At 43.2% G+C, this 20,393-nt stretch overlaps 1 protein-coding gene and 1 pseudogene across 4 annotated transcripts in view; both read right to left on the bottom strand.

The window, feature by feature from the left end:
* Window positions 1-20,393, bottom strand: part of GALNT10 (polypeptide N-acetylgalactosaminyltransferase 10) — a 220,122-nt gene that overhangs the window by 89,035 nt on the left and 110,694 nt on the right. For all 4 annotated transcript variants that reach the window (XM_060198024.1, XM_007534373.3, XM_060198026.1 and 1 more), the window contains one exon: window positions 10,702-10,868. In XM_060198024.1, coding sequence (XP_060054007.1) covers window positions 10,702-10,868 — 167 coding nt within the window. The remainder of the gene's footprint in view (window positions 1-10,701; window positions 10,869-20,393) is intronic.
* On the bottom strand, window positions 7,436-8,881 carry LOC103123717 (small ribosomal subunit protein eS6-like; annotated as a pseudogene).

Below are 20,393 nucleotides of genomic sequence, written 5' to 3'. Positions count from 1 at the left end.
GTTATGGGAGTATTTAATCTGTGGTCGTCTGTTCCTCTAAGTGTGAATGGACAAGGTCAAGCAGGCACCAAGGACCCTCTTGTGTTTCTCCCAACCTCAAATTTCATTTCTCTGTGGACCCTTAAGGCGGAAGCTCACAGGCAAGCTTAGGAGCATGTTATGAGAGACTCTGACAGAAGGGGGCAGCACTGTACTGATCCCCAGGGATCTGATTCCAAGGACTCCTCACCTCACAACCTGCTCTCCTGGGTTTTACTCTCCCTTGCCCCCCATTATGTTTTTCAGGGAACACTAAAACAGTAGAAAAGGTTAAACTGCAACCATCACAGAAAATCAGGAGACTACCAGCAATTTTGCACAATTCTGCTGTGCCAAGTTTTTAAAATGTAGAAGGCTCACCCTTCTCAATAGAAGCATCACCTTTCTGAAAACATAATGCAGCTATTTTCCACTACAGAAACAATTCTCTCCCAAACATCAGAGCTTCTAAGACTTAAGACTTCAAATACAATTGGAGCGATTTATTTGATTTTTTTTTTTGCTTTCCCAGTAAATCATTTATATAATGCTTGATTCACAAAAATCTTTCTTTTTAAAGATGCACAAAATAACCTACAAACACAGAGTCCCGACTCTTATGTTCCTGTCAGATACCCACCAAAATGTTTACAGATTTCTCTCAGTATAAACTAATTGATATTCTCTCACGGCTTTAAATTTCTTAGTTCTTTCCATTGGAGTCTGAGAAAGAAGTGTTTTGGATGTCAAAGTTATTAGAGAAGAAGAGAATCAAGAAGCCTGTGGATTTTCAGAGCGATAAGGTATGCTGGAGACTCATGCTTAAGATGTGTAGTTTTCAAGATCAGGGGGAGACTGATCCCTCCTGTCAAACATGACTACCAACTTGAAAGGTAGGTGAGCAATTGGGCACCTGTCACCAGTCTCTCTGAATCTCAGTTTTCTCATCTATAAGGTGGAACCACCCCCTTCCCCTAATCTATGCATAGAAAAAATGATTTCTTTTCTGAGGTGGACAGGAAGAAGGGATAGTAAGCAGGTCAAAGTAAAGAACTGTCATCTGTCTGCATGGCCACCTTCTTTTTCCTTCCCTGAGTGTGGTCACTGCACCTGCCCAACTACTGGGCAAGCCACAGCTCCACAGCACTCAGCTTGCAACCTCAGCCAGTTCAGGAGAGGTGGGAACAAAACTGAGGTGTGCTCTGCAGATCGGCCTAACAATACAGCTGATGTTCTGTCATTTGTTTCCTGTCTCTATTTCAAAACTGACTCAGGGGAAGAGAGATATGATAGTCTTTTTACAATGGTAAGGGGGAAACAATTGTAGAAAGTTAGGTGATAGCTAGTAGGGTGGTGGGAATTGTGTGGAGTTGTACCCCTCTTATGCCGGGCTAGCGTGGGGGTGCCTCTTCCTGGGTGCGTACTCTCTGGGTTGGAGAGAACTCGACTGAGCCAGCCTGGGCTGCTACTCACTCAGAGATGCGAGGGAGATGACTCAGGAACAGACTCAGGGTGGCGAGACAATTTAATTCTTTATTGATCATAGAGCCAAGGCTTTTAAAGGTCAGACCCAGAAGTGGCAAGTCAGACAGAAATGGCTAGGAAAGGGGCAGAGAAAGGCAAAAGGGGCTGGAAAGGTAAGAACTTCCTTAGCAACTGCTGCGAGGGTTTTAACTGGTAGGATTAATAATACCCTGTAGTCAGGGAGGGTATTGAGGGTATAAAGAAGATATATCAAAGGAATGGAATGGGTGGGGATCTTTCAGGCAAAACAATGATTATGTAGATAATAAGGGAGCAGGCCATAGTATCAGGAATACGGGGTGCTTTGTGAGGCAGGGAGTTTGATAAGACGAGAGGATGGATGTCCCCTGAAGTCAAGCCCTGCCAAGCTCAACCACATCCTCACAATTTCCCAACACTCTTATCCTATGGTTTTATCAGTGTTTCCTTTTTATAAATAAGTAATAAAAAATAAAGTTAGGTGAAAGAAGCTAAGGTACAAAGATAAGCATGATTGGATGTCCATGAGCATAAGTTCAGTGTAAAGCGACTAAATATAGATTTAAATTTAGGAATATTATCTAATTCTTAAAAAAAAAGGTAAGCTAACTCTTTGTATACTGAGTTGAATAATGTTTGTGATACATAACTAGAAAAAAAAGAATAATGTGTATGATCCTATTACAAAGGATTCATAGTTTAAGAGGTGGCACAGTGGATCAAGCACTGAACTCTCAAGTATGAGGTTCCATGTTTGGTGCACAGCAGAACATGGACCAGAGTGATACTCTGGTTTTTCTTTCTCTTACCCTATCTCTCATTAATAAGTAAACAAAACTGTAAAGAAAAGGAAGAGGAAACATGTAGAGGGTAAATGTGAAGGTTCTGGAATCAGAATGCATGTTTTTAAACCAAAGCCCTGCCCCTTAAGTACACACTGACTAAACTCTCTTTTTAAAAACTATTGTTGGGGATCGGGCAGTAGCGTAGCAGGTTAAGTGCACAAGCACAAGGACTGGCGTAAGGATCCTGGTCAGAGCCCCGGCTCCCCACCTGTAGGGAAGTCACTTCACAGGCAGTGAAGCTGGTCTGCAAGTGTCTGTCTTTCTCTTCCCCTCTCTGTCTTCCTCTCCTCTCTCCATTTTTCTCTGTCCTATCCAAAAACGATGACATCAATAACAATAATAACTACCACAATAAAATAAGGGCAACAAAAGGGAAAATAAATAAATATCAAACAAACAAACAACAAAAACAACAAAAAACTATTGTTGGCCTGGGGAGACAGCATAATGGTTATGCAAAAAGACTTTCATGCCTGAGATTCCAAAGTTTTAGGCTCAATTTCCAGCACCACCATCTCCAGAACTGAGCAGTTTTCTGGTAAAAATAAAATAAAATTAAATTAAAAAACTATTGTTAATTTATTTTTATTTATTTATTTATTTATTGCCACCAGGCTTTATAGCTGGGGCTCAGTGCTGCCATGACTAATCCACCACTACTGGTGGCCATTTTTTCCTTTTATTTTTTTCCTCTTTCTATTTTGCTTTGATAGGACAGAGAAAAATTGAGAGGGAAGGGAGAGATACAGAGGGAGAAATATAGATATCTGCAGACCTGCTTCACCTCTCCTAAAGTGTGACCCCTGTAGGTGGGGAGCAGGGGCTTGAACCTGGGTCCTTGCACATGATAATGTGTGCACTTAACTGAGTACGCCACCACCCAGCCCTCACTTACACTCTCTATACCTCAGTTATCTATTCTTCAAAATGGGGCAAAATATTATCCCTTTTAAGAAAAAAATATTGCATCAGGGTTATTACTGGGGCTCGGTGCCTACAAGATGAATCCACTGTTCTCAGTAGCTACTCCTCCCTTTTTTTCTTTTCGTATTTTATTTTATTCTATTTTGCCTCCAGGGTTATCTGCTCCTGGAGGCTATTTTTTTTTCCTTTTTGTTGCCTTTGTTGTTTATCATTGTCATTATTTTGTTATTATTGTCATTCCCCTTCGTTTTTGATAGAGACAGAGAGAAACTGAGAGGGAAGAAGGGTATAGAGAGGGGAGAGGAAGAGGGAAAGAGGAAGAGGAGAGGGGGAGGAGGAGGGGAGAAGGTGACAGATAATGGATGGATGGATAGATAGATAGATAGATAGATAGATAGATAGATAGATAGATAGATAGTAGATAGATATAGACAGATATGACTGTAGCATTGCTTCACCACTTGTGAAGCTTCCCCCTTACAGGTGAGTACCAGGGGCTTTATACCAGTCCCTATACATGGTTATAGTATGTTTTACTGAGTGTGCCACCACCTGGACCCTTAAGAAATGTTTAAAAAAGAGGGTTGAGATAATCGATTCCAGCTGTTTTCACACTGAGACGACAGGGCCCACTGTAGTGTTATGGGAATGCATGAGTATCATGCTCAGTGAGTGCCAGCTCTTATCACACTCCTACCTGGTAGTATTATTGTGCAGAGTGGTCTAGAATAATACATGCCAGACAATTAGTATTGGTTTCTATAATGGGGGGGGGGTAAAGCTTGGGGGGAGTTGGAAGAATGTGGAAAAAAAGAAATGGAGACAGACACCGGAAACCAACAGTCACAAAGATGCATGTGAAAGATTCTCCAGGTCATACATCATAGAGAAGAGCACATTAAAATGATGGTGAGTTACCATTAGACTCCTACTAGAACGGCAAAGCTCTAAACCACTGATGTCACCAAATATTGGCAGGATGTGGAGTCACAGGAACCCCTGCTCTTTGCTGGTGGGAAAGCAGTGTGGTGCAACCACTCTGAGAAACAATTTGGCAGTTTCTCATAAAATGAAACACACTCTGACCATATGATGCAGCAATTGCACTCTTTGATATTTGACTAAGTGGGCTGGAAACTTGTGTCCACAGCAAAATCTGTGTATGAATGTTTATAACAGCTTAAGTCATCAATGCCCAAAACAGCAGACATCCTGCAGTAGAAGAGTGAAATAAACCGTGGATCATGCAGACAACGAAATATTTCCCAACGATATAGAGAAACGAGCTACAAGCTATAAAAAGACATGGAGGAACCTTAAATGCAGATCATTAAGTGAAAGAAGCCAATATGAGGATAATATATACTGTGCAATTCAAACTATAGGACATTCTGGGAAAGGTGAAAGTATGGAGAAAATTCTAGGGATTAAAGGGAGGAATGACTAGGCAAAGCACAATGGATTTATTATTATTATTATTATTATTTGCTTCCAGGGTTATTGCTGGGGCTCAGTGCCTGCACTATGAATCCACTGTTCCTGGAGGCCATTTTCCTCATTTTGTTGCTCTTGTTATTGCTTTTGTTGTTGTTGGATAGGACAGAGAAATCAAGAGAGGAGGGGAAGACAGAGAGCGAGAGAGAAAGATAGACACCTGTAGCTCTGCTTCACTGTTTGTGAAGCGACCCCCCTTGCAGGTGGGGACCTGGGGGCTCGAACTGAGATCCTTGAGCTGGTCCATGCGCTTTGTGCCATGTGCACTTAGCCCACTGCACTACCGCCTGGCCCCCTAGCACAAAGAATTTTTAAGGCACTGAAGCTATACTATATGGTTGTAACAGTGGATACATGCCATTCTACACTTCCCCTGATCCACAGAATGTATAATACCAGGAGTGAATCCCAAGGTGAACCATGGACTTTTGTGAAAATGGGTGAAAGCAGGCTTAGCAATATAACAAAGGTGCCATCTAGAACAGGTGAAGGGGACTGGTAGGAGGGGAGACTGTGGTGTGTGTGGGGGGGATGGCAGGATATGGGAATTCTCTGTATTTTCAGCTTAATTTTGTCATGAGCATAAAATTCAGAAAACTGCTCTAAGACATAACATATATTAAAAAAATAAGGGGCTGGATGGCAGTGCATATGTTTGGGTGCACACGTTGCAATGTACACGGACCCTGGCTCAAGCTCCTGGCCTCCACCTATAGGGGAGAAGCTTCATTAATGTTGAAACAGAGCTGCAGGTGTCTCTTCCTCTTTCTCCCCTTCCCCTCTCAATTTCTCTCTGTTCTATCAAAAGAAAAACAAACAAAACCTGGGGAATATTCCTAATTATTAATATCAGTTGCTTCCAGATGAAGAGGTTATGATAGTGCTTTTTACACTTCCCACATTTCTTTCTTGACTCCTAGTCTGTTCTCATGCTATAACCTCTGCCTGGAATATCCTTCCCATTCCTTGGGAATCCAGAGATACTGACTCAAACTGGTATTTCTTTGGGAAGTCCTTCCTTCTGGTCTCTGTGCTTCACAGCATCTGGACTCCCCACCAAGGAGGCAAATTCTATGGACTCACCATTGCCCTTTACTCTGTCTGCCCAACTGGATGTAAGCTTTCCAGAAGAGTCTACTTTATTCCCATTGGCACCTCAGTATTGCACCATCAGGCAAACTTTTTTCATGACTTTTGTTGAGGATATGAATTAAATTGGAGAAATGTACAGAAAACTCAACTAAGCAAGTAGAGCTGAAAAGAGCCAAACAATACAATGAAAGTGAGGAACAGCCACCCTAACAGTGTGATAACACTGTACACCAACTAAGGTTGTAATCCTGAGAGATGACAGAATGGATAAAATGTTGAACTTTCATGCAAGCCAAGATTATGAGAGAAATGAAAATAAAGGCTGCAGGGTGGTGTCAAGAGTGGAGTGTTCACATGCAAAATGGGTCAGGGCCAATGTATTAAATATCCCTTACCCACCCACGCCCATCATGTTCCCTGCCAGGTTTGGGATGAAAGTGCAAGGAAGAGATCTTGAGCCCAGGGTGAAAAAGTCCTCCCTGCTTGGTCTCAGCAGTGTCCACCAGGGGATCTGCCAGACACATGCTGCACTTGCCCTTCCGCTCACCACTGCTCTGCAAAAGTTGACTCAGGAGTTTCCATTAGGGGCTTGGGGAATGTTCCAAGGGTGCTGGCTTGTTTGCTGAGAGGAAGGTGAGCAAGGAGAAGGTAGTCACAGAGGATAGAACACAGTATGTAAACTGCACCTCTTAGGCAGCCTGGTGCTCATTCAGGCAAGAGTAGAACCTTTCCATCACTATGTGCTCCATTTCTCCTGGAAATCCAGCACTGTGAGTAGAGAGGAGAGGAAAAGTGGAATAGGAACACTTGAGGCCTTGGGGTTGAATGCTGGCACCACATCTGCTGGAGTGATGCTCTGGTGTAATCTCTCAAAAAAAAAAAGGGAAAGAAAATTAAAAAAACCCAAAATAAACAAATCTTGTGAAGATTCTTGGTCTTGGGAGGTAACACAGTGGCTACAGCTCTGGATACTCATGCATGAGGTCCTGAGTTTGATTCTTGGCATTGCATGTGCCAGATGCTTTGGTTTTCACTTTCTTGTTAATAAGTAAATGAACCTTTAAAAGAATACTCTTGATTTGGGTGGTGTAACAGAGGGCACTCTCTCACTCTTTGACTCCAGTGCAAAGGCACCCCCATATGCTTCCAGCCCTCCAGCAGAGCCCACACATTCATAGAGCATCCTAAGCTGGGGAGGACTCCCTGCTACTGGGATCACTCTGTGTCAGCATCTGCCTCCCCATGCTGCCTGCACAAAGCCAAGATCTTATTTCAAGAATTCATCTTCTCCAATTTTGTCTCCTACTCAAGGTCTTGACCTCTGCTGAATTATAAGTAGTTGCCCTGAGGAACCTGGAGGAGTCTCATCTTGGAGGAAAGTACTTCCACCAGGCAATGCCCACCCACCCCATAGTCAGCATCTGTGAATTTCAACTCTGAGAACTGCCCCTCCTGGTGTGTGTGTGTGTGTGTATGAATAAATCTATCTTTGATGATGGCTCAGAGGTACTTTTCCATAACTGACATTGTTTCACCTAAGTCTCATTTTAATTTTTTGTTTATTTATTTTGGTGCCAGGTTTTATTTGTTACTCTTTTAAACATCTCATTTTTGACTAGATTCAGATAGAGGTAAACTCTCAAGAAAGACAGCCTCCATCGCTTTGCAATTTGTTCCTGACATTTTTCTTTGGCCTCCTTCAATCTCTTGCCCAAAAGTTTAACATATTCTGCAGTCTCTTCCTTGTTTTTCTTAGTGTGTTGTTTCCTCACAGCAATGCAGCAATGTTTGTGTTGCAGAACACGTGGAGTAACAAGACACTGGATCTTGGGGCTCTTTGGTCCTAGGTTTTTTACCTTCTTTGTTTAGAGGCTTTCTCACAACATACTGGTGGACATCATCTTCTTTCGAAAGGTTGAAGAGTTTGAGGATTCTGCTAGCCCTTTTGGGACCCAGGCGATGAGGCACAGTAGTATCAGTGAGTCCAGGAATATCCTTGTCCCCTTTTTTCACAATGACCAAGTTGAGAATGCTCAAATTGGCATCCACAATGCAAATCTGAACAGACTTGTGCTTTCTTTCATCAGTCTTCCTGGGTCTGTAATAGGAATACCCCTTAATCAGCAGGAGGCAGATATGACCGTGGGTCAGGACACCCTACTTCATGGGGAAACCCTGCTTTTTGTTCTCACCAATTTGGGCCACATAGCCCTTCCATTATTCACCCAGAGCATCAGCAGCAACTTCTGTAGCCATACGCTTCTCATAGAAGGTATGAAGCTTGTGCTCATCGTCCACTTCAATGAGTTTCTGGCAGCCAGTGGCTGGGAAGGAGATGTTGAAGCAGCCAACTGCCTCAAAGATGCCATGAAAAAGAGCCTAAATCTCATTTTTAAAGCAATCACTGTTGAAACAGTTTTCTTCCTAAGCTACCTTCAGAATTTCTTCTTGAAGCAAGAATAATGATGGCTTTTCTAGGGGGGGGAAATGTAGGCTAAAACATCTGAGAAAGAATGAGAGAGAGCGTGCAAGATGCAGTGAGTGAGGAGAGAGTTCTCCTGGGGATGAGGGTACATGTCTGACTTATAGGATGGGGGAAGCATGGCTCTCACCCCATCTGTGAAGTGAACAGTTTGTTCTCTATCCTTAGGTCTTGGGGTTGACCTCGCAGTGGTTTATTATTTCTATTTTCTGGAGAAGAAGATGCACTTGGAGAAGGTAATTCTTATGGAATTGACATTGTCTTGTCTGTTGGTTTATTTATTTATTCATTTACCAGACCATGACCATTTACCAGCTCTGGCTTATGGTAGCACCAGGAATTAAAACTGGAACCCTATGAGCTTCAGGCACAAAAGTCTTTTGTATCACCAGTCCTTGACTTTGTCTATGCCAAGACTGTTCCATTCTTTAGGGGAGGGAGACGGTATCTTGTTGTTTTTATTGGTGAGGAAAACTGGGGTGCTAGAGGCACACACCTTTTCACCCAGGTCAGGGATGGCCATCTGGTAATGGGATCTAAGTGTCAGGGGGTTGCTTTTTCTTATAATGGAAAAGTGGCTAAGAAGAGAAATGCACTTCTGCAGGTGTTTTTATATCCCACTGAGGTGGAGAGGCATCAGCTTGGACTGGGAGACTGGAGGTGGACTCTTGTCTCTCCTTTATACCTGCTGGCTCTGGGCCTCACTTTATGTCCTACCACCTTCTAGACAACAAGTTGCAGATGCTACCATGATTCCATCCTGACTTCTCTGGGTAGACAACCTCATCAATGTGTCCTGGAACCTTGCCTCTCCAGAGCTCTATCCCACTAGGGAAAGACAGAAACAGGTTGGGGGTATGGATTGACCTGCCAACACCCAAGTCCATCAGAGAAGCAATTACAGAAGCCAGAACTCCTACTTTGTAGCTCATACCCTGTAGTTTCTGCTATAAAGTGGGCATGTAGTTATATCTGTGATTTCACAGGTTTTAGCAGATCAGTTTCCAGAAACCAGGCCAAGAGAGGTACTGAGTCTTGTCTATCATGAGGCTTCTCCACACCCCTCAGGGCTGCCCTGTAGCAGCAGGCTAGAGGACTGTTCAGATCCAGCAAGGAGAAGTGCTTGTTTCTGTGTACCTGAGGCTGGTAATTCTGCCTCTTTCTGAGCACCCTGTAACAAGCAGAGAGGCATCTGCCCCCAGGACAAGGGCCTAGACTGTGAATGCCAGAAACATAGCTCAGCACCTGTCACCAGAGGGACAGTTGCCATTTAGGTCTCAATGGATGGAGAGACTCTTGATGAAGAGAAAGCTTTCTCTCTGTGTGGATATGGCTGCCATATGTTTCATATTCATATTCATTCATTCATTCATTCATTCATTCATTCATTCATCAACAAGTGAGACTTCTAGACCAAGACAGTAAGGAAAGATGACAAGGAACATCCCTGAGCCCCCCCCCATTAGTACAAAGGGAGGGGGTTGACTTAAGAGGGTATGGGGATAGCCAACACAGGGACAGTTGGTAGAGGGTGAGCAGGTAGAGTGACAGCTAGGGACATGCCCAGGTAGGGGAGCTCAGTGTCCACTAGGATAGAAGCAGGTTGAGGGAGAGAGGAAAGACTGAGGGAGGGGGAGAGGAGGTGTAAAGGAGAGGGGGAGTCTTTACTAAAACAGCCCTGCAGCCCACCCCTAAGCTGGGTTAGTCTCTGACCCAAGGGACAGAAACTGTTCACACTGGCACAGGAATAGGAAATCAATGAACTGCTTGAGTGTTGCACTCAGTTCTTTTTCTTTTCACTGCCTTGCTGAGAGCTCTGATCCTGCATGTAGACCCCAAATGGGAGAGGGAATAGAGGAGGGAGAGAAGATTGGTGAGGAAAGCAAAGACTCTAGGCTGAGTCTAAAGCAGGGTGTCCACTCATGCTGCATGACCCAGATGAGTCATCCAAGCTCGTGATGGGGCATGCAGGTACCTCTGACTCCCCTTAGGGTTTCTGTCCAGACCACACAAGACAGTGCAGCTCCATTTGTGCCTTATATGGTGAATGCTGGGGAGATACTTTAAATGGCAGATGAGCTGGAGTGGGGAGTTACAAATACCTAAGACTACCTCCCAGCAGGAACTGAGGGAGGGCTGGACCTGCACCACATCTGTATTATTGATCCTGATTCTCCCTCCTATGAAGCATCCCTAAACAACATTCCTGATAATAATAATACTGAGCTCAGTGCCTATGTACGCTGGCACAGGCCTAGGTGCTCACAGAGAAACTCACAGTCAGTCACAGCATGATCAGTGCCACTGGAAAAGGCAGATGTCCATTGTGGGCAAAAAGCATACCTCGATCACTGAAGTCATCCACCAGCACAATCTCGGCGATGAGCTCTGGGGGAGAACGGTTCAGCACGCTGTGTACAGTCCGGAGGAGAGAGGACCAGCCTTCATTGTGGAAGGGGATAATGATGCTGGTGTTGGGTAGTGTCTCCAAGTAGTGTTTGTTGTTGCAGCTAGAGGGCGAGATGGGGGGAGGAAAGGGTCAGCTCCCAGAGAGCTTGTGGCACACTCATATGAGCAGGGGCACAAGGCTCATGCTGGAACTTCCTCTGTAAGCCCACATCCCTTTCTTGTGCCAAGCAGACATTACACTTTAAGAAGGTTTGTGGTGACCCTTTCATTTCCCTCACAGCATGTGCTTAGGTTGTACCTGTAAGTCACAGTTATTTAAAGGTATACACTTTCACAGGCATATGCTACACTTTAATATACCATAGAAGAGCATAAGTATCAGTGTAATGTGCACTGGGAAACCAACAAGTGCATGTAACTTGCTTTGTGATATTCATTCAATGGCAGTTCTGGAACCAGAGATGCAATCTTGAGGTCTAGTCCCTGTACACACAGCACACAGGATTCTGCACAGGACAACCCAGTGGGTGGGATGGCACTGGGACACACTCACTTGTCTAATGCTCAAGTGTGATAAGAACATGAGGTTATGCTGAAAAGTTATATTTAACATAAAATTACAGAGTTTTACTGGTCTTTAATTTTATATCATATTTCTTTTTTGTTGAGACATAATTCATTATGCCATAAAACTTAGAGACCAGCACACTTTAATGATGGCCCTTTTGGTTGCCACCAGGCCACCCCATCATCTGGGGCCCTAGTCAGGAATCCTGGGATTTCCACACAGTATGATGGGTTTAGACCTCTTACAGATTCCTCTTTCCACCATCCCTGGTCATCTCCATCGGGAACAACCTCATAAACCCTCTTGTGGTTCCTCACAGGACATTGCCCTCAATATAGAACAACAGTGGTAGAAACTGCCCCACTCTCCGAAGGGAGGCTGGGTCAACATACTCTGCCACTTGAGGAAGACTGGTCCTGAAATGAGTGCAGCCTAGAATGTTCCTAGCTATGACCACGGGCTGTGAGCTCAGACCTACAGGGATGCAGAGGTTATGCAGGCTCCTGTGCTAAATATGAATAGACATGGGCCTCAGATCAGATCGATGGGGTCTACAGTTAGTGGTATTTATATACTTTTGCCATATTTGGGAGCTACTCTCTACCCTGATTCAGTTTTCTAGTCTAATTGCCAACTCTGACACCATCTCCCCAGACAATACCTTTAGCCAACCTGCATGTTAGCTGTCGGGCTCAAGAAAAAATTAGTAAAGTCGCAGGCCCTTTGGAATATACCTAAAGTAGACTTTCTAGCCCCTTCCAACATGAAGACTACAAATCTCATCTGCTATCTTCTTACCTTTAGGTTCCTGATTATCAAACAATTTATTATATATATGTATATATATATATACACACACATATATATATGTATCTCAAAAAATTTTTAAAATATTTATTTATTCCCTTTTGTTGCCCTTGTTTTTATTGTTGTAGTTACTGTTGTTGTTACTGATGTCATTGTGGTTGAATAGGACAGAGAGAAATGGAGAGAGGAGGGGAAGGCAGAGAAGGGGAGAGAAAGATAGGCACCTGCAGACCTGCTTCACCACTTGTGAAGTGACTCCCCTGCAGGTGGGGAGCTGGAGGCTCGAACCAGGATCTTACTTTGGTCCTTGCGCTTTGCGCCACATGCGCTTAACCTGCTGTGCTACCACCTGACTCCCTCTGCTTTATATCTTAATGCTTTTCAGCCAACAACTTGCAGGTGCTACTATTATGCCAACCTGACTTCCCTGGGTCATGTGCATGGTAAGGCAGGTGCTCAATCTACTGAGTTATCTGTTTTGACCTAGTATTCAATTATTCTCATGGCTCAATATTTTATTATATGGATATAGTACAATTTACTTATGCAGTCATCAACTGATGAAATTTTAAGTTGTACTTTATCTTTTGGCTACATGAATAACTAACTCTTCATGAATATTCATGTGTAAGTATTGGTGGAGACATGAGTAGGATTGCTGGGTGATAAGGTTAACACCAAATTCAACAGATCAAAGAACCATCAAACTGTTTTTTCAAAATGGCAGCACAGTTTTACATTCCCACCAGCAATATGTGAGTTCCAACTTCTCTACATCCTCAACACTTGTTACTATCTTTTCTTTCTTTGATTGTAGCCTGGCTAATTGTACTATAATTATAACTGGACAAATCAATTAGACCCCTTGCCCCAAAAAATGTAAAATCATTTATATTGGAATTAGGAAGTAAGACTATCTCTGTTTGCAGATTACAATGACTCATAAATAGAAAGCCCTAAGGAGTACACAAACAAAAGTATTAGAATGTGTAAGTGAGTTTGACAAGGTAGCAGGGTACAAGTATAGTATATGAAATGGGACCTACAAGTACAATTTATCTTTTTTGAAAATTTTTTATTAGTGATTTAATATTGATTTATAAAAGTATAAAATAATAGGGTATAATTCCATACAGTTCCCACCACTAGAATTCTGTGTCCTCATTCCCTCCACTGGAAACTGTCATAGTTCTCCCAAGGTCAACAATGCGCTGATTCTTTTCTTTTTTTTTAAAAAACCTTTTTAAGGGAGTCGGGCGGTGGCGCAGCGGGTTAAGCGCATGTGGCGCAAAGCGTGAGGACCGGAGTGAGGATCCCGGTTCGAGCCCCCGGCTCTCCACCTGCAGGGGAGTTGCTTCACAGGTGGTGAAGCAGGTCTGCAGGTGTCCGTCTTTCCCCCCTCTCCATTTCTCTCTGTCCTATCCAACGACAACATCAATAACAACAATAATAACTACAACAATAAAATAGTAAGGGCAACAAAAGGGAAAATAAATACTAAAAAAAAACCTTAAAAAATTTTTTTTTATATTTATTTCCTTTTGTTGCCCTTGTTTTGTTGTTGTAGTTATTATTATTGTTGTTAATGTCGTTGTTGGATAGGACAGAGAGAAATGGAGAGAGGAAGGGAAGACAGAAAGACACCTGCAGACCTGCTTCACTGCCTGTGAAGTGACTCCCTCGCAGGTGGGGAGCCGGGGCTTGAACCGGGATCCTTACGCCAGTCCTTGCACTTTGCGCCACCTGCGCTTAACCCGCTGCACTACTGCCTGACTCCCAACAATGGGATGATTCTATAACTATTTTATGTCTTAGTAATCATTGTTTAAACTTAGTAAATAACATAGGAATGGACCAGAAGTATTGCCTGGGAAGATGGTGTCAGAGTTGAGAATAGAACTAGAAAGCAGATAAAGACACAGTGAGTTACCACTTTACTCCTGTGAGAATGCCAGTAAAGGTAGCAGCAACAAATGCTGGAGAGGTTGTGGGGACAAAAGAACTCTCCTGCACTTCTGGTGGGAATGTAAATTGGTCCAACCCCTGTGGAGCACAGTTTGGAGAACTGAGAAGGCTAGAAGTGGACCTACCTTATGACCCTGCAATTCCTCTCCTGGGGATATATCCTAAGGAACCAAACATACCCATCCAAAAAAGATTTATGTATACATAGCAGCACAGTTTGTAATAGCCAAAACCCAGGTGTTCAACAGCAGATGAGTGGCTGAGTAAGTTGTGTATATATACATAACGGAATACTACGCAGCTATTAAAAATGGTGAATTCACTTTCTTCACCCCATCTTGGATGGAGCTTGAAGGAATTATGTTAAGTGAGATAAATCAGAAACAGAATGATTATGGGATGATCTCACTCATAAACAGAATTTGAAAAACAAGACCAGAAGGGAAAACACTAAGTTAGAACTTGGACTAGAGTTGGTGTGCTATACCAAAGTAAAAGATTCTGGGGTGGAAGGAGGAGGGTTCAGGTTCTGGAACATGATGGCAGAGGAGGACCTAGTGGGGTTCAGTTATTATGTGGAAAACTGGGAAATGTCATGCATGTACAAACGATTGTATTTTATTATCAACTGTAAACCATTAACCCCCCAATAGAGAAAAAAAAAACTAGGAAGCAGGATTAAAGCAGCGAGTTACTTGAAAACTTGAAGAAAATATATAAATACAATTAGACTGTTTACCACATCAATCTAATCTGGGGCCCATATCTATTCATATTTAGCACCAGAGCCTGTACAACCTGAGTCATCGTCAGACTGAGAACATTCTAGGCTGCACTCACTTTAGAACAAGTTATAAGTACAATTTAAAATTCTATTTTATAAATTAGCACAAAGAAATATAAAAATAAAACAACACATTTACTAGGTATTTATCCAAAGAAAATATAAGCAATACAACGATTACATGATTACATCACTAGTCACTAAGAAAATATAAATTAATGGTTTGGAAGATGACATAGTGGATGAAGTGTTGGACTTTCAAGCATGAAGCCCCAAATTTAATCCCTGGTATCTCACATGCTCTGGTTATCTTTCTCTCCTCTCATTAATAAATAAATATCTTAAGGATAAAATAAGAGGGGCTGGACAGTGACACACCTGATTGAGCACATATATTGCCGGGATAGCCTGAGGGTGCTTCTTCCCAAGCAAGTGCTCTCTGGGTTGGAGAGAACTCAACTGGAGCCAACTTAGGCTGCTGCGTGGGAGAGGGATCAGGATCTCTTGCCAGGCTAAGCATCACAGGAGACTCTGGGACTCTCGGAGCCTGAAGGTAATCCCAAGTGTATTCAACCAGAAGAGCATCTATATATATACTCATCAAGTTGGGTGGAAACAGTATGTGACATAGAGAGGGTGGAGCAAAAAGAGATTGGTAGAAATCAGGATGTGACAAGGAGAGGGGGCGGAGCAAAAAGACAGTTCAAACCAGTGGGATTAAACCAGTGCCCTGCAGGCAGGGCGGTTCTTAGGTAACAGGTTATGTAAATAGACTGCAGGGTTAAGTAGGGGGAAGCTGGCATACTGCCCAACTATATATTACCATGCACAAGGATCTAGGTTCAAGCCCCTGACCCCCAACCTGCAGGGAGGAAACTTCATAAGTGGTGAAGCAAGTGTTGCAGGTGCCTCTCTCCCTCTCAATTTCTCTCTCTTTTATCAAATAAAATAAAAAATTAAAAAATAGTAAAATAAAATAAGACCAAGATAATTAATTTAAAAAATCAAATAATCAAACCATTTAATGAACAATGACAAACATCCTTGTCCCTGACCTTAGGGGAATAACTCTCAGCCTTTTACCATGAGCTATGCTACGGTGGGCTTTCACAGATGTTCTTTATCAGGTTGAGGAAACATCCTTATATTCCTTCTCTGTTGACTGTTTTTATCATTAAAAAGTGCTGGATTTTGTCAAATGCTCTTTCTGTGTCTACTGAGATGAACATATGGCTTTTGTTTGTACTCTATTAGCACAGTGTACATTGACTGATTTTTCATGTGTTGGACCAACTTTGTATTACTGGGATAAATTCTACTCAGTCAGTGTATAAAGTCCTTCTTACAGGCTGTCGAATTTGGGTTATGAATATTTCTGAGGACTTTTTTTTTTATTGCTACCAGGGTTATCGAGAGGACTGGGAGCCTGCATGACAAATCCACCACTCCTGGAGGCCATCTTTTCCCTCCTATCTTCCCTTTCTTTTTGGTAGAACAAAGAGAAACTAAGGGGAGGCAGGGGAGGGAGGGAGGAAGGGAGATATATATATATATATATATATATATATATAGATAGATAGATAGATAGATAGATAGAGTCACTTGCAGCACTGCTTTATCACTTGTGAAGCTACTGCCTACAGATGGGGACCAAGGGTTTGAACCCAGGTCCTTGTGCATGGTAATGGTGTGCTCAGCTGGGTACATTACTGCCTGGCCCCCTTTCTGAGGATATAAACAAAGTTTATTCACAAGGGTGTGAGACTTCTAATATTTTTGTTTGGTTTTACATATTTCATTGTTTTTAACTAAAAATCTGCATTCCTAACATAATCATATTTCCTCATTTGCTTTTTTCTGTAATAATAGCTTTAGAAAAATATTGAGTTATTGGTAACAACATGACTGCTAGCATATTGGGAATATATATATTCATTATTCATTTTTTATTAGTGATTTAATAGTAATCGACAGGATTATGGGATAAGAGGGGGTACAATTCCATACAGTTCCTACCACCAGAGTTCTGTATCCCATCCCCTCCATGGAACAGTTCCTATTCTTTATCCCTCTGGGAGTATGGATCAAAGATCTTTATGGGGTGCAGAAGGTGGGAGGTCTGGCTTCTCTAATTGCTTCTCCACTGGACATAGGTGTTGGCAGGTTGGTTTATACCCCCAACCTGCTTTTATCTTTCCCTAGTGGGGTAAGGCTCTGGGGAGGAGGGGTTCCAGGACAGACTTGGTGAGGTTGTCTGCCCAGGGAAGTCAGGATGGCATCATGGTAGCATCTATAATATTGGGAATATTTTGAGGGCTCAGAAGAGGGAACTAAGTAGCTTCAGAGGGAATGAAAAAACTGTTCTACTCTGCCTGCCCTGGATCTTCACTAGCCAGGATCAAGGGCAGGCAGAGTAGAAGCTCCCAAATACATCCAAGCTTTAGTCCCTGGAAGCAGTGATTATGTGACCTTCACACGGCAAAATGTACTTTCCAGATGTGACTGAGGACTTGAGGTGAGTTTAAGAAGCATGGATTATCCAGGGCCCAACAGAAACTCAGATTCTTAAAAGCAAAAGAGGAATGGTCTGAAGTTGAGAGGGAGGGAACCCACTATTGCTGGCTTTGAAGATGGAGGAAGAGGGATATGAACCAAGGCAGAGAATCTTTAGAAGCTGGGAACAGTCCTAAGGCTAAATTCTGCCAATATCTCAGTCAAACAACATTCCCCTAGAGCTCTAGAAAGGCATGCAGCCTGACCAATGATTTGACTGTAGCCCAAGGAGACCTCCATGGGATCTGGCTTATAGAACTATAAGACTAAATCTGCTGTGTAAGCAGCTAAGTAATAGTAATTTTAACTATGAGAGACTTGAGAATAAGAGTCATCCCTAATACCATGTGGTCAGTACACAGACATTATTCACAAACATTTCAAAAGCACAAGGACTCTTACAGGTCTCACACAATATTAGTGGCTGGAGCTGATGGTACATGTCCTCAGTTACCTCCTCCCTCACCCTTAAATTACTACTCAGGACCCCAGAAAATGGAAGGCTTAGAGCCTAGAAGTCAAAGGCATCATAGGGGGAGGGAGTTTACAAATCTGGTGAGATTTTGGGGTGAGTACTTATGACATCTGGGGCAATGAACAAAACAACAAATCCTCTCCTGATGTCTCCACAATCAGGGTTGCCATCTGTGTCCCAGGTGCTACCTGTTGCTTGGCAGATTCCTGGGAACCAGACCATGCAGCCAGGGAAAGCGGAAGCTTCAGCTTGTACACCTGTCCCTGCCCCCCACTACCATACCCCTAGCAGCAGGAAAACTGAAGTAGTAGTGTGGATACTTGTTCCTTCTTATTTATTAGTCACTGGAACATTCCTTCTCATTTATCAGTCCAGCTCTCTGGCCTTTCTCACACCATTCCTGCCAACTTTCCCTTTTCCCTTCCCTGGCTCTTTGCAGGGGACACCTGGATCCTACTCCAAAATTCATACCCTTGGAAGAAAATAAAACAAAACAAAAAACAAACAAATAAATATCCAGCAGTTGCTATGAAGCTGGTAGGCAGAACTCTTATTACTCTTCTGTTATTCTGAAGAGGAAAAACAGAATTTAAGATTTCTAAGCTCTGGAAATGACACTAATTTGGGAAGCTAGACTTCAGGTTATGGACAGAGACTGCTGGGTGGTGCACAGCCATCATATTATATGATGAACAACCCCCATAAGCACTGTATCTCTGGGCCTTGGGATATCACAGGCACCTTCCAGCTCCCCGGGGCTCCAGAGGGAGGGTTTGTGGTTTAAAAACCATTGTGACTGTCATTGAAAGGTTCTCAGAGGCTGTATTCTTGGATAAGTAACTTTCTGGAAGTCAGGACAATTTTACACCTTCTACTGGATGCCAGATCCAAAATGGACTCCTCCACCAAATAAATGACAATTTTGGCTTCTCTGCTGCCAGACAGTGCCTGTCAGAGCTGGGTTACATGTCCTGAGGGTATCAGAAGCCAGAATCTTGGGTTGAAGAAAGTGGCAGAGGTCCAAGTATCACTGTGCTCCAGTGTGCAGTATGGTGAAAGCCTGGATATGAAGCTAGGAGGGTAGGCTCTCACTTCACCTGTACTTCTAGTTTGACAGATGGGGATGCTGAGGTCCAGGCTGGGGAGGGCCCTGTGCAGAATCAGAGTGGGTGGCATACCCACATCTTTAATGCCAAGGAGGGTTACCTCTGGGGTAGTAATGGTAGGTGTAGTGAGGGCTGAAGACACCCTCAGATCTGGGCTCATGCTCTACCTCTTTCACTTAGTGAGTGACTTTGGAGGGTCATGGACTTGCTAACCTCAGTTCCCACTTGGGTAAGATAGGGATATACTTCTTTCTTGTCAGGATGTCTTGTCAGGAAAGAGAGAGATACCAGATGTGAACTGGTGTAGGATCTGGCTTATAAAATGCAAGTGGGCCAGTTCCCAGAAACCACAGCAGAAGGCCTTCCTTTTGACATTTCTATCACATGAACTAGGTTAAAAGTGCTGTACTCAGCAGGCCAGGTGCTAGAGCACTTAGTAGAATACACATGTTTTAACATGCAAGGATCTAGGTTCAGGCTCTGGCCCCTACCTTCAGTAGGAAGCTTTACAGTGGTGAAGGAGCACTGTGGATATCTTTCTGTCTCCTGGTCTCCCTCTTCCCTCTTGGTTTCTGTTTCTATTAAATAAATAAATATTCAAACATTTCTGGATCTATCCCCTCTCTCTTTTGCACAGGGGGCAGCCTCTATGACATTTTCAGAAAGACATGCCCAGTGTCTCTGGAGCCAAGAAGCTGAGTGAAGCACTAAGTAGCTCCAGAACAGAAGAAACTGAGTTTGGGGGATTTGGTGATGTGGAAATCCCTGCCACCCAACCTCTGGGAGTCAAGGGCTTGGACTTCTCCTGACACCTGACAGCAGTTTTCCTACTCTAGTCCTCCTGGCCTCCATGGGTCTCTCTGGAGCAGCTGGCAGGAGCCAGAGGGGTGAAAGACTTGTGTGAGCCCAGACCCACACCAGCACCTTTCTAAACCTCATTTGAGGGAAACTTGGTTGAAAGCCAGTGGTATCCACCCACTCTTCCCTCTTCTCAGAGCCTCAGGCATAAAAGTCTTTTGCTTAACTTTTAAGCTGTTTCCCCAGCTTAAATTATTTATTTATTTATTAAATTTTTTAATTTTTACTGAGAGACAATTTCAGAGAGAGAGAGAGAGAGAGACCAAAACACTGCTCAGCTTGGTTTATGGTGGTGCTGGGGATTGAACCTAGGACCTCAGCCCTCTTTTTAATAGGCAGTTAGTTCAGTGACCCACAAAGGCTACTGTGATTCATTATGAACCTGGAAACCATCATTCCTCTCCAGGTTTGTATCCTAACCTGCACCAACTAGAGACCATCTAGAGACAAGCAGTTTCAAATCCTGGTTGGTACTATCAAATCCTCCCACTTTGGCCTCACATTCAGGAA

The sequence above is a fragment of the Erinaceus europaeus genome, chromosome 9 (assembly GCF_950295315.1).
Source record: "Erinaceus europaeus chromosome 9, mEriEur2.1, whole genome shotgun sequence".
Taxonomy (NCBI): domain Eukaryota; kingdom Metazoa; phylum Chordata; class Mammalia; order Eulipotyphla; family Erinaceidae; genus Erinaceus; species Erinaceus europaeus.
The sequence above is the reverse complement of the archived record's forward strand: the minus strand, read 5'-3'. Positions and strand labels throughout refer to the sequence as shown.